We start from the raw sequence: 24,777 nt of genomic DNA on the forward strand, positions 1-24,777 counted from the left end.
AACTAACCCTAGAACTAGAAAGTTTCGGGTTTAGCCGTGCGTCTTCAGACGCAGGTCTAGTGTTAGTTCTAGTTTTAATTACCATTCATCACTAGATTGTTGTATACAGGGTGAATAAAAAGTCTGGAACACCTGAAATATCTTCAAAACTAGTTTCTTTTTTAAAGAATCCTTGCAGGCCTCAAAGACTATAATAAATTTGTCGTCTTTTGCTATGTCTAAATTTTTTTTAGTATATTTTCGGAGTCAAAGGGGGCAATTTTTTTAAATGGCAACCCCAATTTTTTATTCGATAATCTGAAAGAACACACTTTTTGAGTATCTTAGAGCAAATTTTAAATTAGGTTGCATAAGAAAAATTTTGCATAATTTTTTTATTAATAAATGTTTGATTTGGAAAAATTTGTAGTAGGCGCTGAAAATAATTGAAAATGCTTTCAAACTATCGCGATGGCATGAACTTATCGAAATAATCCAAGTGGCTTTGCTTTGTTCGTAGCTATGGTTATGTTGAATGATATTTTTACAAACAAATAAATAGTTGTTTGGTAATTTTGATCATTTTACTGTTGAACATTTTACTTTTTAATGAAGTACATGACGATCACCCAGCAATATCACGATCTGCGATGAGAAAAATTCTTGCTAAATGCAGAGATCATGGGCATGTGCGTGACTTGCCAAGATCTGGTCGTTCCACAAGCGATGATTCTCATCTTCATCGATTTAGTTGCTGATAATCCTCATACGACTTCTCGTGAAGTACAGGGTGTCCAAATTTCGATGGGTATCTCAGTTATTATGAAAGATAGAAAGTTGCGGCTTTCGCGAACCTGAGCAACTTTTTTGTGAAACTTACAATGGCGCAAACCAAATTTTCATAGCCCTTTTCGTTTTTGATATACAGAGGGAGTGTTTGAAATTTACGATTTTCAAACACCTCCTGTATCTCGGCTATCCGGAAACTTAGTAAAAAAGTAAAAACGGGTTTTAATAGATTTTTTCACGTGGAATCCAATGGTGCACGTAGAATTTTTCTAGTCATCACGGTTTTTGAGTTATAAACACAACTCAAATACTAAATACTCAACTTCTAAAATACTTAACTCTTTATAACTCAAAAACCGTGATGACTAGAAAAATTCTACGTGCAGCATTGGATTCTACGTGAAAAAATCTATTAGAACCCGTTTTTACATTTCCGGATAGCCGAGATACAGGAGGTGTCTGAAAATCGTAAATTTTGAAACACACCCTGTATATCAAAAACGAAGAGGGCTATGAAAATTTGGTTTGCGCCATTGTAAGTTTCACAAAAAAGTAGCTCAGGTTCGCGAAAGCCGCAACTTTCTATCTTTCATAATAACTGAGATACCCTGCAAACCTTTGATTATATATAATATGGATTGAGCCAACGAGAGAGATAGCTTGCGCGAGGTGATCGAACCGAGATAGACATAGAAGCGTACTGCCATATAATGGGTGTACTGATAGAAGTGAGATAGATATAGAAGCGTACTGACATATAATATATCTATCTTTGTTACACTTTCACATTATCGCTTTCCATCTGCGTCTATTCACCTTGAGCAACATTTTTGTTAGTAGATATATTCAGTTAGCTCAATCCATATTATATACAGGGTGATTCATAAGTAATGGGCCAAATTGTAAATGTACGTTCAGGAGGCCAAAATAATAATATTTTCATTAACAATAATGGGTCTTAGTCTGCTCCTTACTGAGATACAGGATGTTAAAGCGAAAAAAATAAAATAGATTTTTGTTAATAGATCAGCTACTTTTCTACATAATGACTCATAGTTGACTTATAGTTTTTGTAAGGGTAAACAATAATGTGTGAGAGGATTTGAGTTAACTCGTAGATGTCGCCACATGCGCCATATGAATTATGAAACGTCAATGAGCTTTTACGTTTAATGAATAGTTTAAAACATTTTATTGTTAAGTAAACTGATTCATTCTTGTCCTAACATAAATCAAAATGCCGAGACATAATCACTTTTCAAACGAAGAAATGAGAGACATGTTATGCGTTTACGCACAAGAACGTTTTTCTGGGCAAGCAGCATCCAGAAAATATCGTGAAATGTACCCTTACAGAAGGCAGCCAAACCGGAAGATATTTCAAAATATTTATAATCGATTGGGTGAAACAGGTTCATTTCGTCCAAAATATCATACAGGACGTCCTAAGATTATCACTCCGCAGCAAGAAGATGAAATTTTGGTAAGAATTGCGCAAAATTCTGAAATAAGCACTCGTCGATTGTCTGCAGCAACTGGAATAAGCCAACCATCCGTGACTAGAATTTTACACAAGGAAAATTTATATCCCTATCATTTTATACCTGTGCAAAATTTACTTCCAACAGATTATCGAATCAGAGTTCAATTTTGTCAGTGGCTAAAAGGAAAATTGAATAATAATCCAACATTCCTAAATAACATTCTTTTCACGGATGAAGCAACCTTTACCAGACGCGGAGTTTTTAATTGGCGAAATAGTCATGCCTGGGAAACCGAAAACCCTCGTTTAAAAAAAGATAGACATTTCCAGCACGAGTTTAAAATAAATGTGTGGTGCAGTTGAATTACCTCCTAATTTAAATGGAGAGTCATATTTAATTTTTTTAAATAATGACTTAGTCGACCTCTTGGGAGATCTTCCATTACAACTAAGAAGAAATATGTGGTTCATGCAAGACGGTGCTCCTCCACATTTTTCACGTGCTGTGCGCGAACATCTGAATGAAACATTCCCTCACCGTTGGATTGGACGTGGTAGTGATCCACTTGATTTTTATGTGTGGGGTTACATGAAATCAATGGTCTATGCTGAACCTACTATAAATACACGAGACGAGTTATGGAATAGAATTCAAGATGCAGCCAATTCAATACGAAATAATCCTGCTACATTTTTTAAAGTCAGACAATCCTTAACCAAACGGTTAAATGCGTGTATAAATGCTGGTGGTGGTCATGTTGAAAACCTTTTGCAGTAACTCATAATTAAGCTTAAATTTAATTTAACTTCGCACAACATTAACATGTAGGTTTTGATAACAGTTGTCGTAAGTGGTCTTAGTTCAAGTCTGTTCTAATGTTGTATTTCGTTTTATTAACTGGCGTACAATAAATTGTTTTATTACGTAATTTTTTTATGGTTTCAGTTTAATATTGTTATCAATTATCAATTACGGTTAGGTAAATGTCAACATTCCATGCCATGCTTGTGTCTTAACAGATTAATGCTACGTCGACCACCGTGAAATGTAGTGTAGTGAATTAGTAAAATTCAAATATCTCTAAAATCGTTAATATTTTCAAGATCAAAGAAGTATAGCTTTTTTCTACAGAAATGAGGGGGCTATCCAAATTAAACAAGTATGTTGTAAAATAATGAGCGATAAAAAATTTGTAGCTGATTTCATCTAATTCATATGGCGCATGTGGCGACATCTACGAGTTAACTCAAATCCTCTCACACATTATTGTTTACCCTTACAAAAACTATAAGTCAACTATGAGTCATTATGTAGAAAAGTAGCTGATCTATTAACAAAAATCTATTTTATTTTTTTCGCTTTAACATCCTGTATCTCAGTAAGGAGCAGACTAAGACCCATTATTGTTAATGAAAATATTATTATTTTGGCCTCCTGAACGTACATTTACAATTTGGCCCATTACTTATGAATCACCCTGTATAATCAAAGCTGCAAACCCATCGAAATTTGGACACCCTGTACAGTGTGTTAATTAATTATCATTGCAAGTATGCAACCAAATACGCAAATCGCATATTGCGCTACCTTTACTGTGATATTGGTTGCATACTTGCAATGATGACGTCGGGTACGATAATTAATTACCACATTGTAGGTTTAGAAATGAATTTGGGTCAAAGTACTGTTCTCAATGTATTACATCGACATAAATAGACTGCCTAAGTCTGACGTCACAGCGATGGGCGGAGCTTATACTGACTCCAAACAATAGACTACCTAAGTCTGACGTCACAGAGGTGGGCGGAGCTTATACTGACTCAAAACAATTTCGTTGCTAACCACACTTGCTAAGATAAAACCCCCAAAAATGTCATTTGATATGTCATCACTTAGTTTATTTTATTTTAACACTACTGGAAAATTGCATATGGTGATTTACCATTAGCAACACAGTTAGCAACGAAAATGTTTGGAGTCGGTATAAGCTGCGCCCATCTCTACGTCAAGGCTTAGGTTGTCTATTCCATCTTTATAAAATTTCACTAACTCAAGAATTAGTAGAAGATGATTTTGACTATCGACTGCAATTTTGCGAACAAATGCAAATTCTGTGTAATAATGACCCAATTTTTGCGAAAAATATTGTTTTTTCGGACGAAGCTACCTTTTCTTTAAGTGGAATCGTAAACCGACAAAATACAGACAGATATTGGGCCTTAGAAAATCCCAGGTGGATGCAGGAGACTCATACACAGTTTCCAAGAAAAGTTAATGTTTGGGCTGGTATGGTGAGAAACGGAATATTGGGACCATTTTTTTTAATGAAAATCTGACAGCCGCTAGATATTTACAATTTTTACAGGAAGAACTATGGTTTCAGCAGGACGGCGCACCATCTCATTATGCCCTTCCCGTTCGAACGTATTTGGATGATATTTTTCCACAAAAATGGAAAAAACCGGACATTATTGATAGAGTGCAAGATGAGTTAATTTTTAGGTTACTGTCAAATAGTAAATGGAGAACAGTTTGAGCATCTTATTCATTGACATTTTCTGAAAGGATTCTTTCAAAAAGAAACTCGTTTTGAAGATATTTCAGGTGTTCCAGACTTTTTAATCACCCTGTATCAACCAGAACTAGAACTGACACTAGACCTACAACGTCTAAAGAGACGCACGGCTAAACCCGAATGTTTCTAATTCTAGGTCTAATGTTAGTTCTAGTGACAGTGCTAGTTAGCACTAGATATCACTATGTTGTATAGTTTTATTGACGTAAAACTAGAACTAACACTAAACCTAGAACTAGAAACATTCGGATTTAGCCGCACGTCTTTCAAGACGGCTAAATCCGAATGATTCTAGTTCTAGGTCTTGTGTTGGTTCCAGTATAAAACTAGAACTAACACTACACTTAGAACTAGAAACATTCTAGAACTCCGAAAGTTATATAAACCTATAATCTACAATCAATATACTTCAACTATGCAACACCTATTCTCCAGATATGATATCTCTCTGGCATATTGTAATAATAACACAATTTTAAAATTATTATCAAATTATAACAATAAAAAAGAAATAGATATAAAAAAAGAATGTGGTGTATATTCGATACAACACGTATCAAAGAACATGAAATTAAAAATAATTCTAATGTTTATAAACATAAAATGGAAACAGGACATAAAATTAAATACAAAGAAACTAAATTAATACACAAATGTAATAAAAGTCAAAGATTGGATTTGCTTGAAATTTTAGAAATTTTAAAGTATAAACACAATCAAAATTATAATTTATTAAATGATCAAATACAAATCAATACAGAGCCTATTTTTGCTTTATTAAAGGATTTTTAATTTAAATATAAATAGTGTTATTCAGGATAAATACCAGTTTCTTTCTTATTTGTTCCTTTTGACCTTGAATCACTTTTCGTTTATCTTGTCAACTGTAAACGCGTGGTTGATTTTGGTTTTTAAATTTTGATTTTTTGATGTTCTATTGTATTTATTCAATTGTTGAACAAATTGTTGAAGTTTTACTTTGGATGATGTGTTGGATTTAATGTTTAATATTTTAATTGACATTAAGTAAATTTTATAAGTTTTGATTTTATATCATAATGTTTAAATTTTATGTAAGAATCTACTGAAGATGAGGATTGTTTCCTCGAAATCGATATAGAAATAAAATAAAAAAATCTAGAAAGAGGAAAAATTTGTTTATATTTAAATTAACCGAAAATTAGTTCTAGGTCTAGTGTTAGTTCTAGTGACAGTGCTAGTTAGCACTAGTTAACACTAAATTGCATATTTTTTTGAACTAAAACCAGAACTAACTTAGAACTAGAAACATTCTGATTTAGTCATCTTAAGAGATCCACGACAAAACCACAATCTTTCTAATTCTAGACCTAGTATTAGGTCCAGTGACTTATCACTATACCTTTAATATACATTAATTAATAAAACAAATTAAATTTCTTTTCAGTTCTGTAGCTGAAAAATTAAAACTGGGCCAACCTGTTGACCCCGAAGAATTCGAAGAAGTAACAATTTACTTTTCTGACATCGTTGGGTTTACCACAATTTCCGCTCACTCGACTCCATTTCAAGTGGTCGATCTTCTTAATGACTTATACACTTGTTTCGACGCCACGATAAATGCTTATAACGTTTATAAAGTTGAAACGATTGGTGATGCTTATATGGTCGTTGGTGGACTTCCTGTTAGAGTACCAGATCATGCAGAACAAGTAAATAAAAAACAATTTATTTAAAATCATTATTATATCATAATTATAAATTTAGGTAGCAACGATGGCTTTAGATCTGCTTCATCAAAGTGGAAAATTTTGTATAAGACATTTACCGGGAACTCCTTTACGTTTAAGAATCGGTCTTCATACGGGTCCGTGTTGTGCTGGAGTCGTGGGATTGACGATGCCCAGGTACTGTTTGTTTGGCGATACGGTTAACACGGCGTCCAGAATGGAATCGGCAGGTAGAAATAAATAAAAAAAAACTGTTTCAATTGTGAAAAAGGGTTGGATGGGGAATAACGAGCTTTTCTTCTTTTTTGTTTTGTAGGTGCCGCTTGGAGAATACATCTATCGGAAACTACAAAAGAACGATTGGAAAAAGCCGGAGGTTATAACATCGAATATAGGGGGGCAACGGAAATTAAAGGAAAGGGTGTTATGGATACTTATTGGTTATTGGGAAAATCGGGATTTGTGAAAGTTTTACCGACGCCTCCACCAATTGAGTACGTTTTAAAAATAATTATTATTTTTATATTAATTTAATGTTTTAAATGCTTAAAAAAGGGAAAGTCATGGGTAAGTAATGACACAAATAAATATTTTAAATAATTTTAATCAATTTAGCATTAAGTTTACTGTTTAGGTCTAGTGTTAGAACTAACAGTTTTAGTTATGCAAATAGGTTAAGTTATAAGCTTACAGATTTAGTAACTCATGCTGCCAAAAAGGTAGCAACCTATAAGTTACAGGGTTCTAGATGTAGTAGCTCATGCTGCCAACAAGTTGGCAGCCTATAAACGAAATTACAGAGTGCCAGATGTAGTAGCTCATGCTGCCAACAAGTTGGCAGGCTCTACGCTATAAAATAGAAGCTCTGGAATGCAATAGCTCATGCTGCCAACAAGTTGGCAGGTTCTACGCTATAGAACAGAAGCTCTGGAATGCAATAGCTCATACTGCCAACAAGTTGGCAGCCTATGGACGAAATTACAGAGTTCCAGATGTAGTAGCTCATGCTGCCAACAAGTTGGCAGGCTCTACGCTATAGAATAGAAGCTCTGGAATGCAATAGCTCATGCTGCCAACAAGTTGGCAGTCTATAACTGAAGTTACAGGATTCCATATGTAATATCTCATGCTGCCAACAAGTTGGCAGGCTCTACGCTATAGAACAGAAGCTCTGGAATGCAATAGCTCATACTGCCAACAAGTTGGCAGCCTATGGACGAAATTACAGAGTTCCAGATGTAGTAGCCCATGCTGCCAACAAGTTGGCAGGCTCTACGCTATAGAATAGAAGCTCTGGTATGCAATAGCTCATGCTTCCAACGAGTTGGCAGACTATAAAAAAAGTTGCAAGCTTCCAGATGTAGTAGCTCATGCTGCCAACAAGGTGGCAGGCTCTACACTATACAGGCTGTTTCGGTGACTCGGAGAACAAATTTAACCACATATACTGAAAATGATACATAAAAGTATAATAAACATGAAAAGTACATAAAATAACAAGACAAGTAATAAAAAATACTAAAGGAAATGTTCAAAACCTTAGATTTCTTTTTTTTTAGTGCTATTATTGGATTCGGAGCCTAACATTTTTGCATTTAATACGAAAACGATGGTTATTATCAATATTCTCTAAGAGTGATAAAAGTTTTTAAACTAAATTTACTATTAGAAACTGGAAAAGTAAATATAGGGTTATGATAGAATAAAAAAGTTCTGAGCAAACAAACTTTAGGAACAGCCTGTATAGCATTGTTCCAGCGTACCGATCCAACTCAAAAATTGCCTAATGATTTTACGTGATATTAGTTTACACTGTACCAAATTTCAACGCTTTACCATAAATAGTGTTTAAGATATTTAGAAAAATGTGTTAAAATTTCTTAACTTTGATGGCTTGTATGGGTTACATTTGTTCCCTGAGTTACCGAAACACCCTGTAGAACAGAAGCTCTGTTATGCAATAGCTCAAGCTGCCAACAAGTTGGCAGCCTATAAGCGGAGTTACGGGGTTACAGATGTAGTAGCTCATGCTGCCAACAAGTTGGCAGGCTCGACACTATAGAATGGAAGCTCTGGTATGCAATAACTCATGCTGCCAACAAGTTGGCAGGCTCTACGCTATAGAACAGAAGCTCTGGAATACAATAGCTCATGCTGCCAACAATTTGGCAGCCTATGGACGAAGTTACAGGGTTACAGATGTAGTAGCTCATGTTGCCAACAAGTTGGCAGTCTATAATTGAAATTACAGGGTTACAGATGTAGTAGCTCATGCTGCCAACGAGTTGGCAGGCTCTATGCTGTAGAATAGAAGCTCTGGTATGTAATATCTCATGCTGCCAATAAGTTAGCAGGCTCTACGCTATAGAACAGAAGCTCTGGAATGCAATAGCTCATGCTGCCAACATGTTAGCAGCCTATGGGTGAAGTTACAGGGTTACAGATGTAGTAGTTCATGCTGCCAATAAGTTGGCAAGCTCTACACTATAGAATAGAACCAACATGTTGGCAGCCTATGGACGAAGTTACAAGATTACAGCAGTGACATGATTATTAACTGGACTGAGCGTTCCGCATAGTTCCCGTGTAAAGGAGTGATGCCAATAGGTTAGGCAACCAACAGTGATCATTGTAGGCAAAAGCAACCGGCCACACGGCAAGGTTAATGCTATTGCGGGGCTGATAAATGCGCAAATAAGAAAAATACCCTTCTACTATGCAATTTTTTGAGCTGCTGTACCTTTATCAGTAACAAAATGACAAAGTACCTGTTTATAAACAAATTTAAAATTTCGACGAAAATCATTTTTTTTAATAATATTTTAAAACATTTTAATAATGTCATTTTAGATATTCACATGAAGCAACTTGCTTATACTTGTCTTATTATGGTATTTTAGTAAGAGCGCTTTCGTATGGCGCGGCCCGGCTTTTGCCTACAATGGCAAATGTTGGTTGCATACAATACTGGCATCACTTTATTCGGCGAACACGCAGTCCAGTTGATAACGATGTCACTGGGTTACAGATGTAGTAGCTCATGCTGCCAACAAGTTGGCAGGCTCTATGCTATAGAATAGAAGCTGTGGTATGCAATAGCTCATGCTGCCAACAAGTTGGCAGCCTATAAAGAAAGTTGCAAGCTTGCAGATGTAGTAGCTCATGCTGCCAACAAGTTGGCAGGCTCTGTGTTATAGAATAGAAGCTCTGGTATGCAATAGCTCATGCTGCCAACAAGTTGGCAGCCTATAACTGATGTTACAGGGTTCTATATGTAATATCTCATGCTGCCAACAAGTTGGCAGGCTCTACGCTATAGAACAGAAGTTCTGGAATGCAACAGTTCATGCTGCCAACAAGTTAGCTGGCTCTACGCTATAAAATAGAAGCTCTGATACACAATAGCTCATGCTGCCAACAAGTTGGTATCCTATAATCGAAATTACAGAGTTCCAGATGTAGTAGCTCATGCTGCCAACAAATTGGCAGGCTCTACGCTATACAATAGAAGCTCTGGTATGCAATAGCTCATGCTGCTAACAAATTGGCAAGCTATAAGTGAAGTTACAGGGGTCCAGATGTAGTAGCTCATGCTGCCAATAAATTGGCAGGTTCTACGCGAAAACCCATGGCTAAAACCCGAACTTTCTAGTTCTAGATCTAGTGTTAGTTCTAGTTTTAATTGTCATTCAACACTAAATTGTTTTGTATTTTAGAACTAAAAGTAGAACCAACACTAAACCAAGTAACTAAATAAATAATTTTTTTTGTTGTAGTTTAGATGAAAGTTTAGTAATATGCGACAACTCCCTCCTAATTCAAAAAGAAGATCAACACTTCCAAGAAATAGTACCAAAATCGCCCCACATAGAAGTCCAAGACCCAACATTTATGAAAACAATGGAATTTTCAAAATTCCAATCATCAACGAAACCGACTCAAGAAGAAATTCATCATCACATGGTGAAAAGTACTTCGAGTGATACCGCCATGTCTTTGGGAACTCCAGTTTCGGCAAGTGAAGTGGCCGCAGCACTTTTAGGGGCTTCGACAAGTTCTTTGTGTGGATTTCGTCGTCATAAACGAATCGAGGAAGAAGATTTAAGTACACCTTATAATCACTATAAATGTTTGAGTCCTAAAGATCGCGTTGGAAAATTGTTAAGGAGACAGTTTAGTTTGGATAGAACGGAAGAAATTAATAACGAAGGGAGTCAAAATGTAAAAATTTAATTAAATTTTGTTTGAATTAATTTGATTTTTAATTAATTATTTTTAGATTAGTCCAAGATTGTGTAAGCAAAATTCCGCTGGCGCTGCGGATTTAGATAAAATAGAGGAGGCGTCTCCGAGAGGTCTTTCTTTAAGTCCACCATCGGTTGTTGCTACTCTTCATGGTACACTTTCGATTTCTGTAGATTCGTTAATTCATTGAAAAAGATTATTTTGAATTTAAATTAAAAATGAAATAATCGATGGATTCCTTTTTTTGATAATAGACAATCACTTTTTAGTGTTGGGGCGTCCTCTTTTGTACGGTAGAGGAACGAAAAGTTCCTAATAAAGAAAACTTTAAAATAGACAATCTGTATATTGTATAGGTTTTAATCGATTTTAAAAAATAACAAAGAAAATTAAAAAATACGTATTACCAAAAATTTTTTTTATTGTTTTTAAATACATCTCTAATAATTCCATATAAACCAACATATCAACCGTGTTAAAAAAATAAACTTGTTAAACAATATTAAATAATAAGATATCAAAATTGTTAAAACATATGATAATATAAAATAATTGTTAAATAAATAAGTTAAAGTTAAAAACAAAGTTAGAGATGTATTTAAGAAAGCGTTCTTTTAAAATTTTGTTGCTAAATAAAAATCAAATAAAAATGAATTTTAATAATAATAATAATAATAAAAGACGATGTGAGGTTGTCAATCCAATTTTTTCACTTATAATTATACCTTATTTAGAAACTAGGATGATAAAATTCTCTTTTAGTTAACTTTCAAAAATCATTTCAAATTAAACTTAATAAACAAAAAGACATTTTTGATTTATCTCAACTTATCTTTCTAGTTTTAATGAGGTATAGTATAAATATTTAAAAATAAATGTGAATACGTGTTCCCTTTTCCATTAAAAAACACGAAACATCATGCACAAAACTAAAATAACAACACAACAATGAATCTGACGAGATCGTAAATGTATTTTTATTGAAAAATAACATGTATAACGTATAAATAATAACAAAAAAGACAAAAAAAACTGTTAACCTGTCGTGAATATAGCAATAAAAAGACGTGTTTTTCTTTAAATCGTTTTTCTTTTTACTACATGGTACTTATAACCACTTCTATGGGGACTCCATTTATCACGGGTTTAAAAAAGATTTCTTCAATCGACGTTGATGAAATTGAAAATAGAATTGGAATGCACAAAAGTAATTTGTTGTAATTTTTTGTGTCCTAAAAAATTATTTTTATCAATTTATCTCAAATTTGTTACTTACAAGAGAAGTGTCACAATTGTGTCTTACAGATTTCGATAGTCAGACGTGCGGAAAAAGATCCTAGTAGTGTGGTTTTAGAAAGGTAAGAGAAACGATGGACCAGATTTTTATTGTCAGGCAGACATTTGAAAAATGTTACGAGCACACCACTGATCTCCATGCTCTGATTTCCGCAGGGATTTTGACAGCATACTCAAGAAAAAGTTATGTCTTTTCATGGAGCGAAGTGGCATACCAAAAAAAATTGTCAGATTGACAAGAGCTACGCTACAGAATGCTAAGGCAAGAGTTTTTGCGGATGAATGCTGTGGCAGAGAGTTCATATTTAGTAGAGGGGTAGGACTAAGTCTTAAATTAAGTCATAAAAATAGAGAATATATTTAATGCCTCTATCTGACAACATTGGATTCAACTGATAGCAGTAGTTCGGGAATTCAGAAGCTAACACTGTGTTCTTCCCACCCTGCCATCACAACCCCCAGAACACCGTCTAGCTTATGATGCATCATTGAAGTCTATAGTCCCAGTGAACTTCAATTGAAAGTGTGAAATATTTTTGTTAATAGCTAGTTTCGTAATGGAAAGAAATAGAACAGCTGATGCGACATTTCGGCCCTCCACCAAAAAAAAACTGGAGGACTGAATGCAAAATGGCCAAAACTAGAAGAATAGATTCAAGGACGTCGTCAAAATGTCATTGGAATTAATACAAACATGATTCAAATACACGCTCGTAAGTTAGGTGGAACAAACTTTGAAGGGTGGAGTTGGTTGGTGCTATAGGTTTATGAAGCATCATGGACTCAGTATGCATGCGAACCAAAATATCAGAATCAGAAAATGCCACAAACGTGTGGAGAGTAAATATTATCTTTTCATAGCTTTATTATTCAACATTGAAATAAAACTAGTGTGGAACTAAGCCCATAATGACTAAATTTCTCTAACAATTGATGTGCCCAGTGACAGAACTGTTGCCATGAAAGATGCTAAAACTTTATCTTATATATTTTTATATTTAGTGGACATGAAAAAGAAAATCATGAATCTGAAATATCTATATCTATATCTTCGAAAATTAACTCAATCATAACTCATAAACTAAAAGCGATTGGGAAATATTTTTTATACATAAAACCTTCGTAATGGACCATAAAAACTAGATCTATAAAAAGATTGAACCCAATTGTTACCATTTTTTATTTCTTAAGCTTTAAACCGATTAAACATCAAAATTGTTGATTTTCGAAAATTAACTCAATCATAACTCAAAAACTAAAAGCGATGGGGAAAAACTTTTTATACATAAAACCTTAGTAATGGGCGATAAAGACTAGATCCATAACAAGATTGAACCCAATTATTACCATTTTTTATTTCTAAGCTCTAAATCGATTAAACATCAAAATTGTTGATTTTCTAAAATTAACTCAATCATAACTCAAAAACTAAAAACGATGGAGAAAAACTTTTTATACATAAAACCTTAGTAATGGGCGATAAAGACTAGATCCATAACAAGATTGAACCCAATTATTACCATTTTTTATTTCTAAGCTCTAAATCGATTAAACATCAAAATTGTTGACTTTCGAAAATTAACTCAATCATAACTCATAAACTAAAAGCGATGGGGAAATACTTTTTATACATAAAATCTTAGTAATGGGCGATAAAGACTAGATCCATAACACGATTGAACCCAATTATTACCATTTTTTATTTATAAGCTCTAAATCGATTAAACATCGAAATTGTTGATTTTCGAAAATTAACTCAATCATAACTCAAAAACTAAAAGCGATGGAGAAAAACTTTTTATACATAAAACTTTAGTAATGGGCGATAAAGACTAGATCCATAACAAGATTGAACCCAATTATTACCATTTTTTATTTATAAGCTCTAAATCGATTAAACATCAAAATTGTTGATTTTCGAAAATTAACTCAATCATAACTCAAAAACTAAAAGCGATGGAGAAATACTTTTTATACATAAAACTTTAGTAATGGGCGATAAAGACTAGATCCATAACAAGATTGAACCCAATTATTACCATTTTTTATTTATAAGCTCTAAATCGATTAAACATCAAAATTGTTGATTTTCGAAAATTAACTCAATCATAACTCATAAACTAAAAGCGATGGGGAAATATTTTTTATACATAACACCTTAGTAATGGACCATAAAGAGTAGATCCATAACAAAATTGAACCCAATTATTACCATTTTTTATTTATAAGCTCTAAATCGATTAAACATCAAAATTGTTGATTTTCGAAAATTAACTCAATCATAACTCAAAAACTAAAAGCGATGGAGAAAAACTTTTTATACATAAAACTTTAGTAATGGGCGATAAAGACTAGATCCATAACAAGATTGAACCCAATTATTACCATTTTTTATTTATAAGCTCTAAATCGATTAAACATCAAAATTGTTGATTTTCGAAAATTAACTCAATCATAACTCAAAAACTAAAAGCGATGGAGAAAAACTTTTTATACATAAAACTTTAGTAATGGGCGATAAAGACTAGATCCATAACAAGATTGAACCCAATTGTTACCATTTTTTATTTATAAGTTCTAAATCGATTAAACATCAAAATTGTTGATTTTCGAAAATTAACTCAATCATAACTCATAAACTAAAAGCGATGGAGAAATACTTTTTATACATAAAACTTTAGTAATGGGCTATAAAGACCAGATCCATAACAAGATTGAACCCAATTATTACCATTTTTTATTTATAAGCTCTAAATCGAATAAACATTAAAATTGTTGATTTTCGAAAATTAACTCAATCATAACTCAAAAACTAAAAGCGATGGAGAAAAACTTTTTATACATAAAACCTTAGTAATGGACCATAAAGACTAGATCCATAAAAAGATTGAACCCAATTATTACCATTTCTTATTTATAAGCTCTAAATCGATTAAACATCAAAATTGTTGATTTTCGAAAATTAACTCAATCATAACTCAAAAACTAAAAACGATGGAGAAATACTTTTTATACATAAAACTTTAGTAATGGGCGATAAAGACTAGATCCATAACAAGATTGAACCCAATTATTACCATTTTTTATTTATAAGCTCTAAATCGAATAAACATTAAAATTGTTGATTTTCGAAAATTAACTCAATCATAACTCAAAAACTAAAAGCGATGGGGAAAAACTTTTTATACATAAAACCTTAGTAATGGGCCATAAAGACTAAACCCATAACAAGATTGAATCCAATTATTACTATTTTTTATTTATAAGCTCTAAATCGATTAAACATCAAAATTGTAGATTATTGAAAATTACCTGAATTATAACTCAAAAACTAACAGCTATGGGGAAATACTTTGTATACATAAAACCTTAGTAATGGACCATAAAGACAAGATCCATAAAAAGATTGAACCCAATTATTACCATTTTTTATTTATAAGCTCTAAATCGATTAAACATCAAAATTGTTGATTTTCGAAAATTAACTCAATCATAACTCAAAAACTAAAAGCGATGGAGAAATACTTTTTATACATAAAACTTTAGTAATGGGCTATAAAGACCAGATTCATAACAAGATTGAACCCAATTATTACCATTTTTTATTTATAAGCTCTAAATCGAATAAACATTAAAATTGTTGATTTTCGAAAATTAACTCAATCATAACTCAAAAACTAAAAGCGATGGAGAAAAACTTTTTATACATAAAACCTTAGTAATGGACCATAAAGACTAGATCCATAAAAAGATTGAACCCAATTATTACCATTTTTTATTTATAAGCTCTAAATCGATTAAACATCAAAATTGTTGATTTTCGAAAATTAACTCAATCATAACTCAAAAACTAAAAGCGATGGAGAAATACTTTTTATACATAAAACTTTAGTAATGGGCGATAAAGACTAGATCCATAACAAGATTGAACCCAATTGTTACCATTTTTTATTTATAAGCTCTAAATCGATTAAACATCAAAATTGTTGATTTTCGAAAATTAACTCAATCATAACTCATAAACTAAAAGCGATGGAGAAATACTTTTTATACATAAAACTTTAGTAATGGGCTATAAAGACCAGATCCATAACAAGATTGAACCCAATTATTACCATTTTTTATTTATAAGCTCTAAATCGAATAAACATTAAAATTGTTGATTTTCGAAAATTAACTCAATCATAACTCAAAAACTAAAAGCGATGGAGAAAAACTTTTTATACATAAAACCTTAGTAATGGACCATAAAGACTAGATCCATAAAAAGATTGAACCCAATTATTACCATTTTTTATTTATAAGCTCTAAATCGATTAAACATCAAAATTGTTGATTTTCGAAAATTAACTCAATCATAACTCAAAAACTAAAAACGATGGAGAAATACTTTTTATACATAAAACTTTAGTAATGGGCGATAAAGACTAGATCCATAACAAGATTGAACCCAATTATTACCATTTTTTATTTATAAGCTCTAAATCGAATAAACATTAAAATTGTTGATTTTCGAAAATTAACTCAATCATAACTCAAAAACTAAAAGCGATGGGGAAAAACTTTTTATACATAAAACCTTAGTAATGGGCCATAAAGACTAAACCCATAACAAGATTGAATCCAATTATTACTATTTTTTATTTATAAGCTCTAAATCGATTAAACATCAAAATTGTAGATTATTGAAAATTACCTGAATTATAACTCAAAAACTAACAGCTATGGGGAAATACTTTGTATACATAAAACCTTAGTAATGGACCATAAAGACAAGATCCATAAAAAGATTGAACCCAATTATTACCATTTTTTATTTATAAGCTCTAAATCGATTAAACATCAAAATTGTTGATTTTCGAAAATTAACTCAATCATAACTCAAAAACTAAAAGCGATGGAGAAATACTTTTTATACATAAAACTTTAGTAATGGGCTATAAAGACCAGATTCATAACAAGATTGAACCCAATTATTACCATTTTTTATTTATAAGCTCTAAATCGAATAAACATTAAAATTGTTGATTTTCGAAAATTAACTCAATCATAACTCAAAAACTAAAAGCGATGGAGAAAAACTTTTTATACATAAAACCTTAGTAATGGACCATAAAGACTAGATCCATAAAAAGATTGAACCCAATTATTACCATTTTTTATTTATAAGCTCTAAATCGATTAAACATCAAAATTGTTGATTTTCGAAAATTAACTCAATCATAACTCAAAAACTAAAAGCGATGGAGAAATACTTTTTATACATAAAACTTTAGTAATGGGCTATAAAGACCAGATCCATAACAAGATTGAACCCAATTATTACCATTTTTTATTTATAAGCTCTAAATCGAATAAACATTAAAATTGTTGATTTTCGAAAATTAACTCAATCATAACTCAAAAACTAAAAGCGATGGAGAAAAACTTTTTATACATAAAACCTTAGTAATGGACCATAAAGACTAGATCCATAAAAAGATTGAACCCAATTATTACCATTTTTTATTTATAAGCTCTAAATCGATTAAACATCAAAATTGTTGATTTTCGAAAATTAACTCAATCATAACTCAAAAACTAAAAACGATGGAGAAATACTTTTTATACATAAAACTTTAGTAATGGGCGATAAAGACTAGATCCATAACAAGATTGAACCCAATTATTACCATTTTTTATTTATAAGCTCTAAATCGAATAAACATTAAAATTGTTGATTTTCGAAAATTAACTCAATCATAACTCAAAAACTAAAAGCGATGGAGAAAAACTTTTTATACATAAAACCTTAGTAATGGACCATAAAGACTAGATCCATAAAAAGATTGAACCCAATTATTACCATTTTTTATTTATAAGCTCTAAATCGATTAAACATCCAAATTGTTGATTTTCGAAAATTAACTCAATCATAACTCAAAAACTAAAAGCGATGGAGAAATACTTTTTATACATAAAACTTTAGTAATGGGCGATAAAGACTAGATCCATAACAAGATTGAACCCAATTATTACCATTTTTTATTTATAAGCTCTAAATCGAATAAACATTAAAATTGTTGATTTTCGAAAATTAACTCAATCATAACTCAAAAACTAAAAGCGATGGAGAAAAACTTTTTATACATAAAACCTTAGTAATGGACCATAAAGACTAGATCCATAAAAAGATTGAACCCAATTATTACCATTTTTTATATATAAGCTCTAAATCGATTAAACATCCAAATTGTTGATTTTCGAAAATTAACTCAATCATAACTCAAAAACTAAAAGCGATGGAGAAATACTTTTTATACATAAAACTTTAGTAATGGGCGATAAAGACTAGATCCATAACAAGATTGAACTCAATTATTACCATTTTTTATTTATAAGCTCTAAATCGATTAAACATCAAAATTGTTGATTTTCGAAAATTAACTCAATCATAACTCAAAAACTAAAAGCGATGGGGAAATACTTTTTATACATAAAACCTTAGTAATGGACCATAAAGACTAGATCCATAAAAAGATTGAACCCAATTATTACCATTTTTTATTTATAAGCTCTAAATCGATTAAACATCAAAATTGTTGATTTTCGAAAATTAACTCAATCATAACTCAAAAACTAAAAACGATGGAGAAAAACTTTTCATACATAAAACCTTAGTAATGGACCATAAAGACTAGATCTATAACAAGATTGAACTCAATTGTTACCATTTTTTATTTATAAGCTCTAAATCGATTAAACATCAAAATTGTTGATTTTCGAAAATTAACTCAATCATAACTCAAAAACTAAAAGCGATGGGGAAAAACTTTTTATACATAAAACCTTAGTAATGGGCGATAAAGACTAGATCCATAACAAGATTGAACCCAATTATTACCATTTTTTATTTCTAAGCTCTAAATCGATTAAACATCAAAATTGTTGACTTTCGAAAATTAACTCAATCATAACTCAAAAACTAGAAACGATGGAGAAAAACTTTTTATACATAAAACCTTAGTAATGGGCGATAAAGACTAGATCCATAACAAAATTGAACCCAATTATTACCATTTTTTATTTCTAAGCTCTAAATCGATTAAACATCAAAATTGTTGATTTTCGAAAATTAACTCAATCATAACTCATAAACTAAAAGCGATGGGGAAATATTTTTTATACATAACACCTTAGTAATGGACCATAAAGAGTAGATCCATAACAAAATTGAACCCAATTATTACCATTTTTTATTTATAAGCTCTAAATCGATTAAACATCAAAATTGTTGATTTTCGAAAATTAACTCAATCATAACTCAAAAACTAAAAGCGATGGAGAAATACTTTTTGTACATAAAACTTTAGTAATGGGCGATAAAGACTAGATCCATAACAAGATTGAACCCAACTATTACCATTTTTTATTTATAAGCTCTAAATCGATTAAACATCAAAATTGTTGATTTTCGAAAGTTAACTCAATCATAACTCATAAACTAAAAGCGATGGAGAAATACTTTTTATACATAAAACTTTAGTAATGGACCATAAAGACTAGATCCATAACAAGATTGAACTCAATTATTACCATTTTTTATTTATAAGCTCTAAATCGATTAAACATCAAAATTGTTGATTTTCGAAAATTAACTCAATCATAACTCATAAACTAAAAGCGATGGAGAAAAACTTTTTATACATAAAACCTTAGTAATGGACCATAAAGACTAGATCCATAACAAGATTGAACTCAATTGTTACCATTTTTTATTTATAAGCTCTAAATCGATTAAACATCAAAATTGTTGATTTTAGAAAATTAACTCAATCATAACTCAAAAACTAAAAACGATGGAGAAAAACTTTTTATACATAAAACCTTAATAATGGACCATAAAGACTAGATCCATAACAAGATTGAACCCAACTATTACCATTTTTTATTTATAAGCTCTAAATCGATTAAACATCAAAATTGTTGATTTTCGAAAGTTAACTCAATCATAACTCATAAACTAAAAGCGATGGGGAAATACTTTTTATACATAAAACCTTAGTAATCGGCGATAAAGACTAGATCCATAAAAAGATTGAAGTCAATTATTACCATTTTTTATTTATAAGCTCTAAATCGATTAAACATCAAAATTGTTGATTTTCGAAAGTTAACTCAATCATAACTCATAAACTAAAAGCGATGGAGAAATACTTTTTATACATAAAACTTTAGTAATGGGCGATAAAGACTAGATCCATAACAAGATTGAACCCAATTATTACCATTTTTTATTTATAAGCTCTAAATCGATTAAACATCAAAATTGTTGATTTTCGAAAATTAACTCAATCATAACTCAAAAACTAAAAGCGATGGAGAAAAACATTTTATACATAAAACTTTAGTAATGGACCATAAAGACTAGATCCATAACAAGATTGAACCCAATTATTACCATTTTTTATTTCTAAGCTCTAAATCGATTAAATATCAAAATTGTTGATTTTCGAAAATTAACTCAATCATAACTCAAAAACTAAAAGCGATGGAGAAATACTTTTTATACATAAAACTTTAGTAATGGGCGATAAAGACTAGATCCATAACAAGATTGAACCCAATTATTACCATTTTTTATTTATAAGCTCTAAATCGATTAAACATCAAAATTGTTGATTTTCGAAAATTAACTCAATCATAACTCAAAAACTAAAAGCGATGGAGAAATACTTTTTATACATAAAACTTTAGTAATGGGCGATAAAGACTAGATCCATAACAAGATTGAACCCAATTATTACCATTTCTTATTTATAAGCTCTAAATCGATTAAACATCAAAATTGTTGATTTTCGAAAATTAACTCAACCATAACTCATAAACTAAAAGCGATGGGGAAATACTTTTTATACATAAAATCTTAGTAATGGGCGATAAAGACTAGATCCATAAAAAGATTGAAGTCAATTATTACCATTTTTTATTTATAAGCTCTAAATCGATTGAACATCAAAATTGTTGATTTTCGAAAATTAACTCAATCATAACTCATAAACTAAAAGCGATGGGGAAATATTTTTTATACATAACACCTTAGTAATGGACCATAAAGAGTAGATCCATAACAAGATTGAACCCAATTATTACCATTTTTTATTTATAAGCTCTAAATCGATTAAACATCAAAATTGTTGATTTTCGAAAATTAACTCAATCATAACTCAAAAACTAAAAGCGATGGAGAAATACTTTTTATACATAAAACTTTAGTAATGGGCGATAAAGACTAGATCCATAACAAGATTGAACCCAATTATTACCATTTTTTATTTATAAGCTCTAAATCGAATAAACATTAAAATTGTTGATTTTCGAAAATTAACTCAATCATAACTCATAAACTAAAAGCGATGGAGAAATACTTTTTATACATAAAACTTTAGTAATGGACCATAAAGACTAGATCCATAACAAGATTGAACCCAATTATTACCATTTTTTATTTCTAAGCTCTAAATCGATTAAACATCAAAATTGTTGATTTTCGAAAATTAACTCAATCATAACTCAAAAACTAAAAGCGATGGAGAAAAACTTTTTATACATAAAACCTTAGTAATGGACCATAAAGACTAGATCCATAACAAGATTGAACTCAATTGTTACCATTTTTTATTTATAAGCTCTAAATCGATTAAACATCAAAATTGTTGATTTTAGAAAATTAACTCAATCATAACTCAAAAACTAAAAACGATGGAGAAAAACTTTTTATACATAAAACCTTAATAATGGACCATAAAGACTAGATCCATAACAAGATTGAACTCAATTGTTACCATTTTTTATTTATAAGCTCTAAATCGATTAAACATCAAAATTGTTGATTTTCGAAAATTAACTCAATCATAACTCATAAACTAAAAGCGATGGGGAAATACTTTTTATACATAAAACCTTAGTAATGGGCGATAAAGACTAGATCCATAAAAAGATTGAAGTCAATTATTACCATTTTTTATTTATAAGCTCTAAATCGATTAAACATCAAAATTGTTGATTTTCGAAAATTAACTCAATCATAACTCAAAAACTAAAAGCGATGGAGAAATACTTTTTATACATAAAACTTTAGTAATGGGCGATAAAGACTAGATCCATAACAAGATTGAACCCAATTATTACCATTTTTTATTTATAAGCTCTAAATCGAATAAACATTAAAATTGTTGATTTTCGAAAATTAACTCAATCATAACTCATAAACTAAAAGCGATGGAGAAATACTTTTTATACATAAAACTTTAGTAATGGACCATAAAGACTAGATCCATAACAAGATTGAACCCAATTATTACCATTTTTTATTTCTAAGCTCTAAATCGATTAAACATCAAAATTGTTGATTTTCGAAAATTAACTCAATCATAACTCAAAAACTAAAAGCGATGGAGAAAAACTTTTTATACATAAAACCTTAGTAATGGACCATAAAGACTAGATCCATAACAAGATTGAACTCAATTGTTACCATTTTTTATTTATAAGCTCTAAATCGATTAAACATCAAAATTGTTGATTTTAGAAAATTAACTCAATCATAACTCAAAAACTAAAAACGATGGAGAAAAACTTTTTATACATAAAACCTTAATAATGGACCATAAAGACTAGATCCATAACAAGATTGAACTCAATTGTTACCATTTTTTATTTATAAGCTCTAAATCGATTAAACATCAAAATTGTTGATTTTCGAAAATTAACTCAATCATAACTCATAAACTAAAAGCGATGGGGAAATACTTTTTATACATAAAACCTTAGTAATGGGCGATAAAGACTAGATCCATAAAAAGATTGAAGTCAATTATTACCATTTTTTATTTATAAGCTCTAAATCGATTAAACATCAAAATTGTTGATTTTCGAAAATTAGAGTGGCTATTATCCTGAAGTTATTAATGAAGTAACTCCATTAGACACTAATTTTAAACACTCGTCTATACTTGCAGGGACAACATTTGGTTTCAGAATATGGACAAATTTTATTGAAAGATTTTCTAATTAAATTATTCTTCACCACTATGTTAATTTACATCATAGGGATCTCCTCGAAGAGGAAATTGCAATAAGCAGTACTGGAGTTGTCAGAAACTCTAAAAGGGCATGACGATGAATAAGGTTGATGGACAATTTCTCACCTAAATCAGCAGCTATCAATATTTGGACGCAATAATCTACCAGACAGGCAAGCTTACAGAAGAGATCAGAAACAGAGTGGATAAAGCTACCAAGGCTTACTATACTCTGAATCGGTGTGTGCTTAGAAAGGATTAAGAAAGCCGGAAGGCCAAAACAAGGGTTTATGAAGCGGTCATTTAGCTTCTACTTACCTGTAACAGTGAAAGCTGGACAACAAATAAAAAGGACACTAGTAGGGATAAATTAATGCTTTGAAGCATTGATTGTGGCCAACCGAGGAAAGGTTATGAAGCAGCTCAAGAGTCTTGCTGAGAAGAGGGAAAACTTGAAAAGATAGCCAACCTTATTTTGGTCCAGTACCAAATTTCATCAAAATCGATGAGACATAATTGTGACACTTAACAAGAAAGTTAAAAAAAATTACATGAATTTTTTTGAGTAAATCCCACAATTTTTTTTCAATAATCCAACTTTCTTTATCATCATTAACCAAATCTTTTCGAAACACCAAAAGATCCTCCATCATTTTAAAACCATCATCGTTTATTTTCAAAGCTTTAATATTTTTATAAGCCCCCAATAAAATCGGCAACGAAATTAAATCATTTATTTCATCGTTTATTGCCGTTAAAACAAACAAAGCGTTCCAAGTTTTTGCCAAAATTTCGTTTTGAGATTTTCTCCCAATACAAGAAAATGTGTCTTTCTTCCGAATATTTTTAATCGTTTTTATTAAATTATGAGCGGCTAATTCGTAACGGTACGTTTCTAAATTTAAAAAATTGAATTGAATGGGATAATATTGATGTGAATATTTAGGTTTTCTTGGTCCGCGTTCGTCTTGAACTGCAGAGGTATTCATTTCAACTGCGAAACATTTTTGTAGTCGACAATAAGGGCACCAATTTCTACGAGCTTTATCCACGATACAACAACCATTACCAGCTAATAAATTTAATTTAATTTAATTTAATGTTGAGATAAAATGGTGAGAATGTAATAACTTACATATACAAGTGTAGATGATATTTTTTCTAATACTTCGTTTAAAAAAGCACGAACAACCATCGCAACAATAAACACCGTAATGTTTTCCAAAAGATTTATCCCCGCATACTCGACATGGAACCGGGGCTGGTAAAGTTCTCCCTATTTAGATTCTTTTTGTTAAAAAATAATTTTTTTATATCAAAACTTACCCATAACGCTTCTAGTTATCGAACTAACTGAAAAAATCGTTGAATCACAATCTTATATACCTACCGTTAAGGCAAACCCTCTTTTTATCTACTACTCTTTGTCGTTTAAATGCAAACAAATCAGGATCGGTTGGGGTCATGGTTTTTGACGTTTTTGACACATCTAACAATGTCGTTAGAGGTGAGCGAAGCACGAGTTGAGTGCTCAATTAATATTTCAAGGGGTTAGAAAAAAAAAACGTTTATGGACAGGATTTTTTGTATTTGAAGTAAAATAATTACGATGACGCATACTTTACAAAATAAAAGAA

The 24,777-nt window shown here is 31.0% G+C and overlaps 2 protein-coding genes across 3 annotated transcripts in view; one reads left to right on the top strand and one right to left on the bottom strand.

Moving 5' to 3' along the window:
• Positions 1–11,863, top strand: part of LOC111414133 (retinal guanylyl cyclase 2) — a 42,040-nt gene extending 30,177 nt beyond the window's left edge. Inside the window, exons 11-16 of one of the 2 annotated variants that reach the window (XM_023045321.2) lie at positions 6,254–6,518; positions 6,574–6,766; positions 6,853–7,030; positions 7,092–7,103; positions 10,313–10,757; positions 10,816–11,863. In XM_023045321.2, the coding sequence (XP_022901089.2) occupies positions 6,254–6,518; positions 6,574–6,766; positions 6,853–7,030; positions 7,092–7,103; positions 10,313–10,757; positions 10,816–10,971 (1,249 nt within the window). In that variant the 3' untranslated portion in view covers positions 10,972–11,863. The remainder of the gene's footprint in view (positions 1–6,253; positions 6,519–6,573; positions 6,767–6,852; positions 7,031–7,091; positions 7,104–10,312; positions 10,758–10,815) is intronic. The other variant, XM_071196324.1, reaches the window with a different exon arrangement.
• On the bottom strand, positions 11,731–24,695 carry LOC111414135 (Hormone receptor 83). Its single transcript, XM_023045324.2, has 4 exons — positions 24,467–24,695; positions 24,276–24,416; positions 23,692–24,212; positions 11,731–12,013 (listed from the first exon to the last, which is right to left on the bottom strand). The coding sequence occupies exons 1-4, from the start codon at positions 24,468–24,470 to the stop codon at positions 11,879–11,881; spliced, it is 801 nt and encodes a 266-aa protein (XP_022901092.1). The 5' UTR covers positions 24,471–24,695; the 3' UTR covers positions 11,731–11,878.
• Positions 24,696–24,777: the final 82 nt, after the last annotated feature.

This window comes from Onthophagus taurus, chromosome 6 (genome assembly GCF_036711975.1).
Source record: "Onthophagus taurus isolate NC chromosome 6, IU_Otau_3.0, whole genome shotgun sequence".
NCBI lineage: Eukaryota > Metazoa > Arthropoda > Insecta > Coleoptera > Scarabaeidae > Onthophagus > Onthophagus taurus.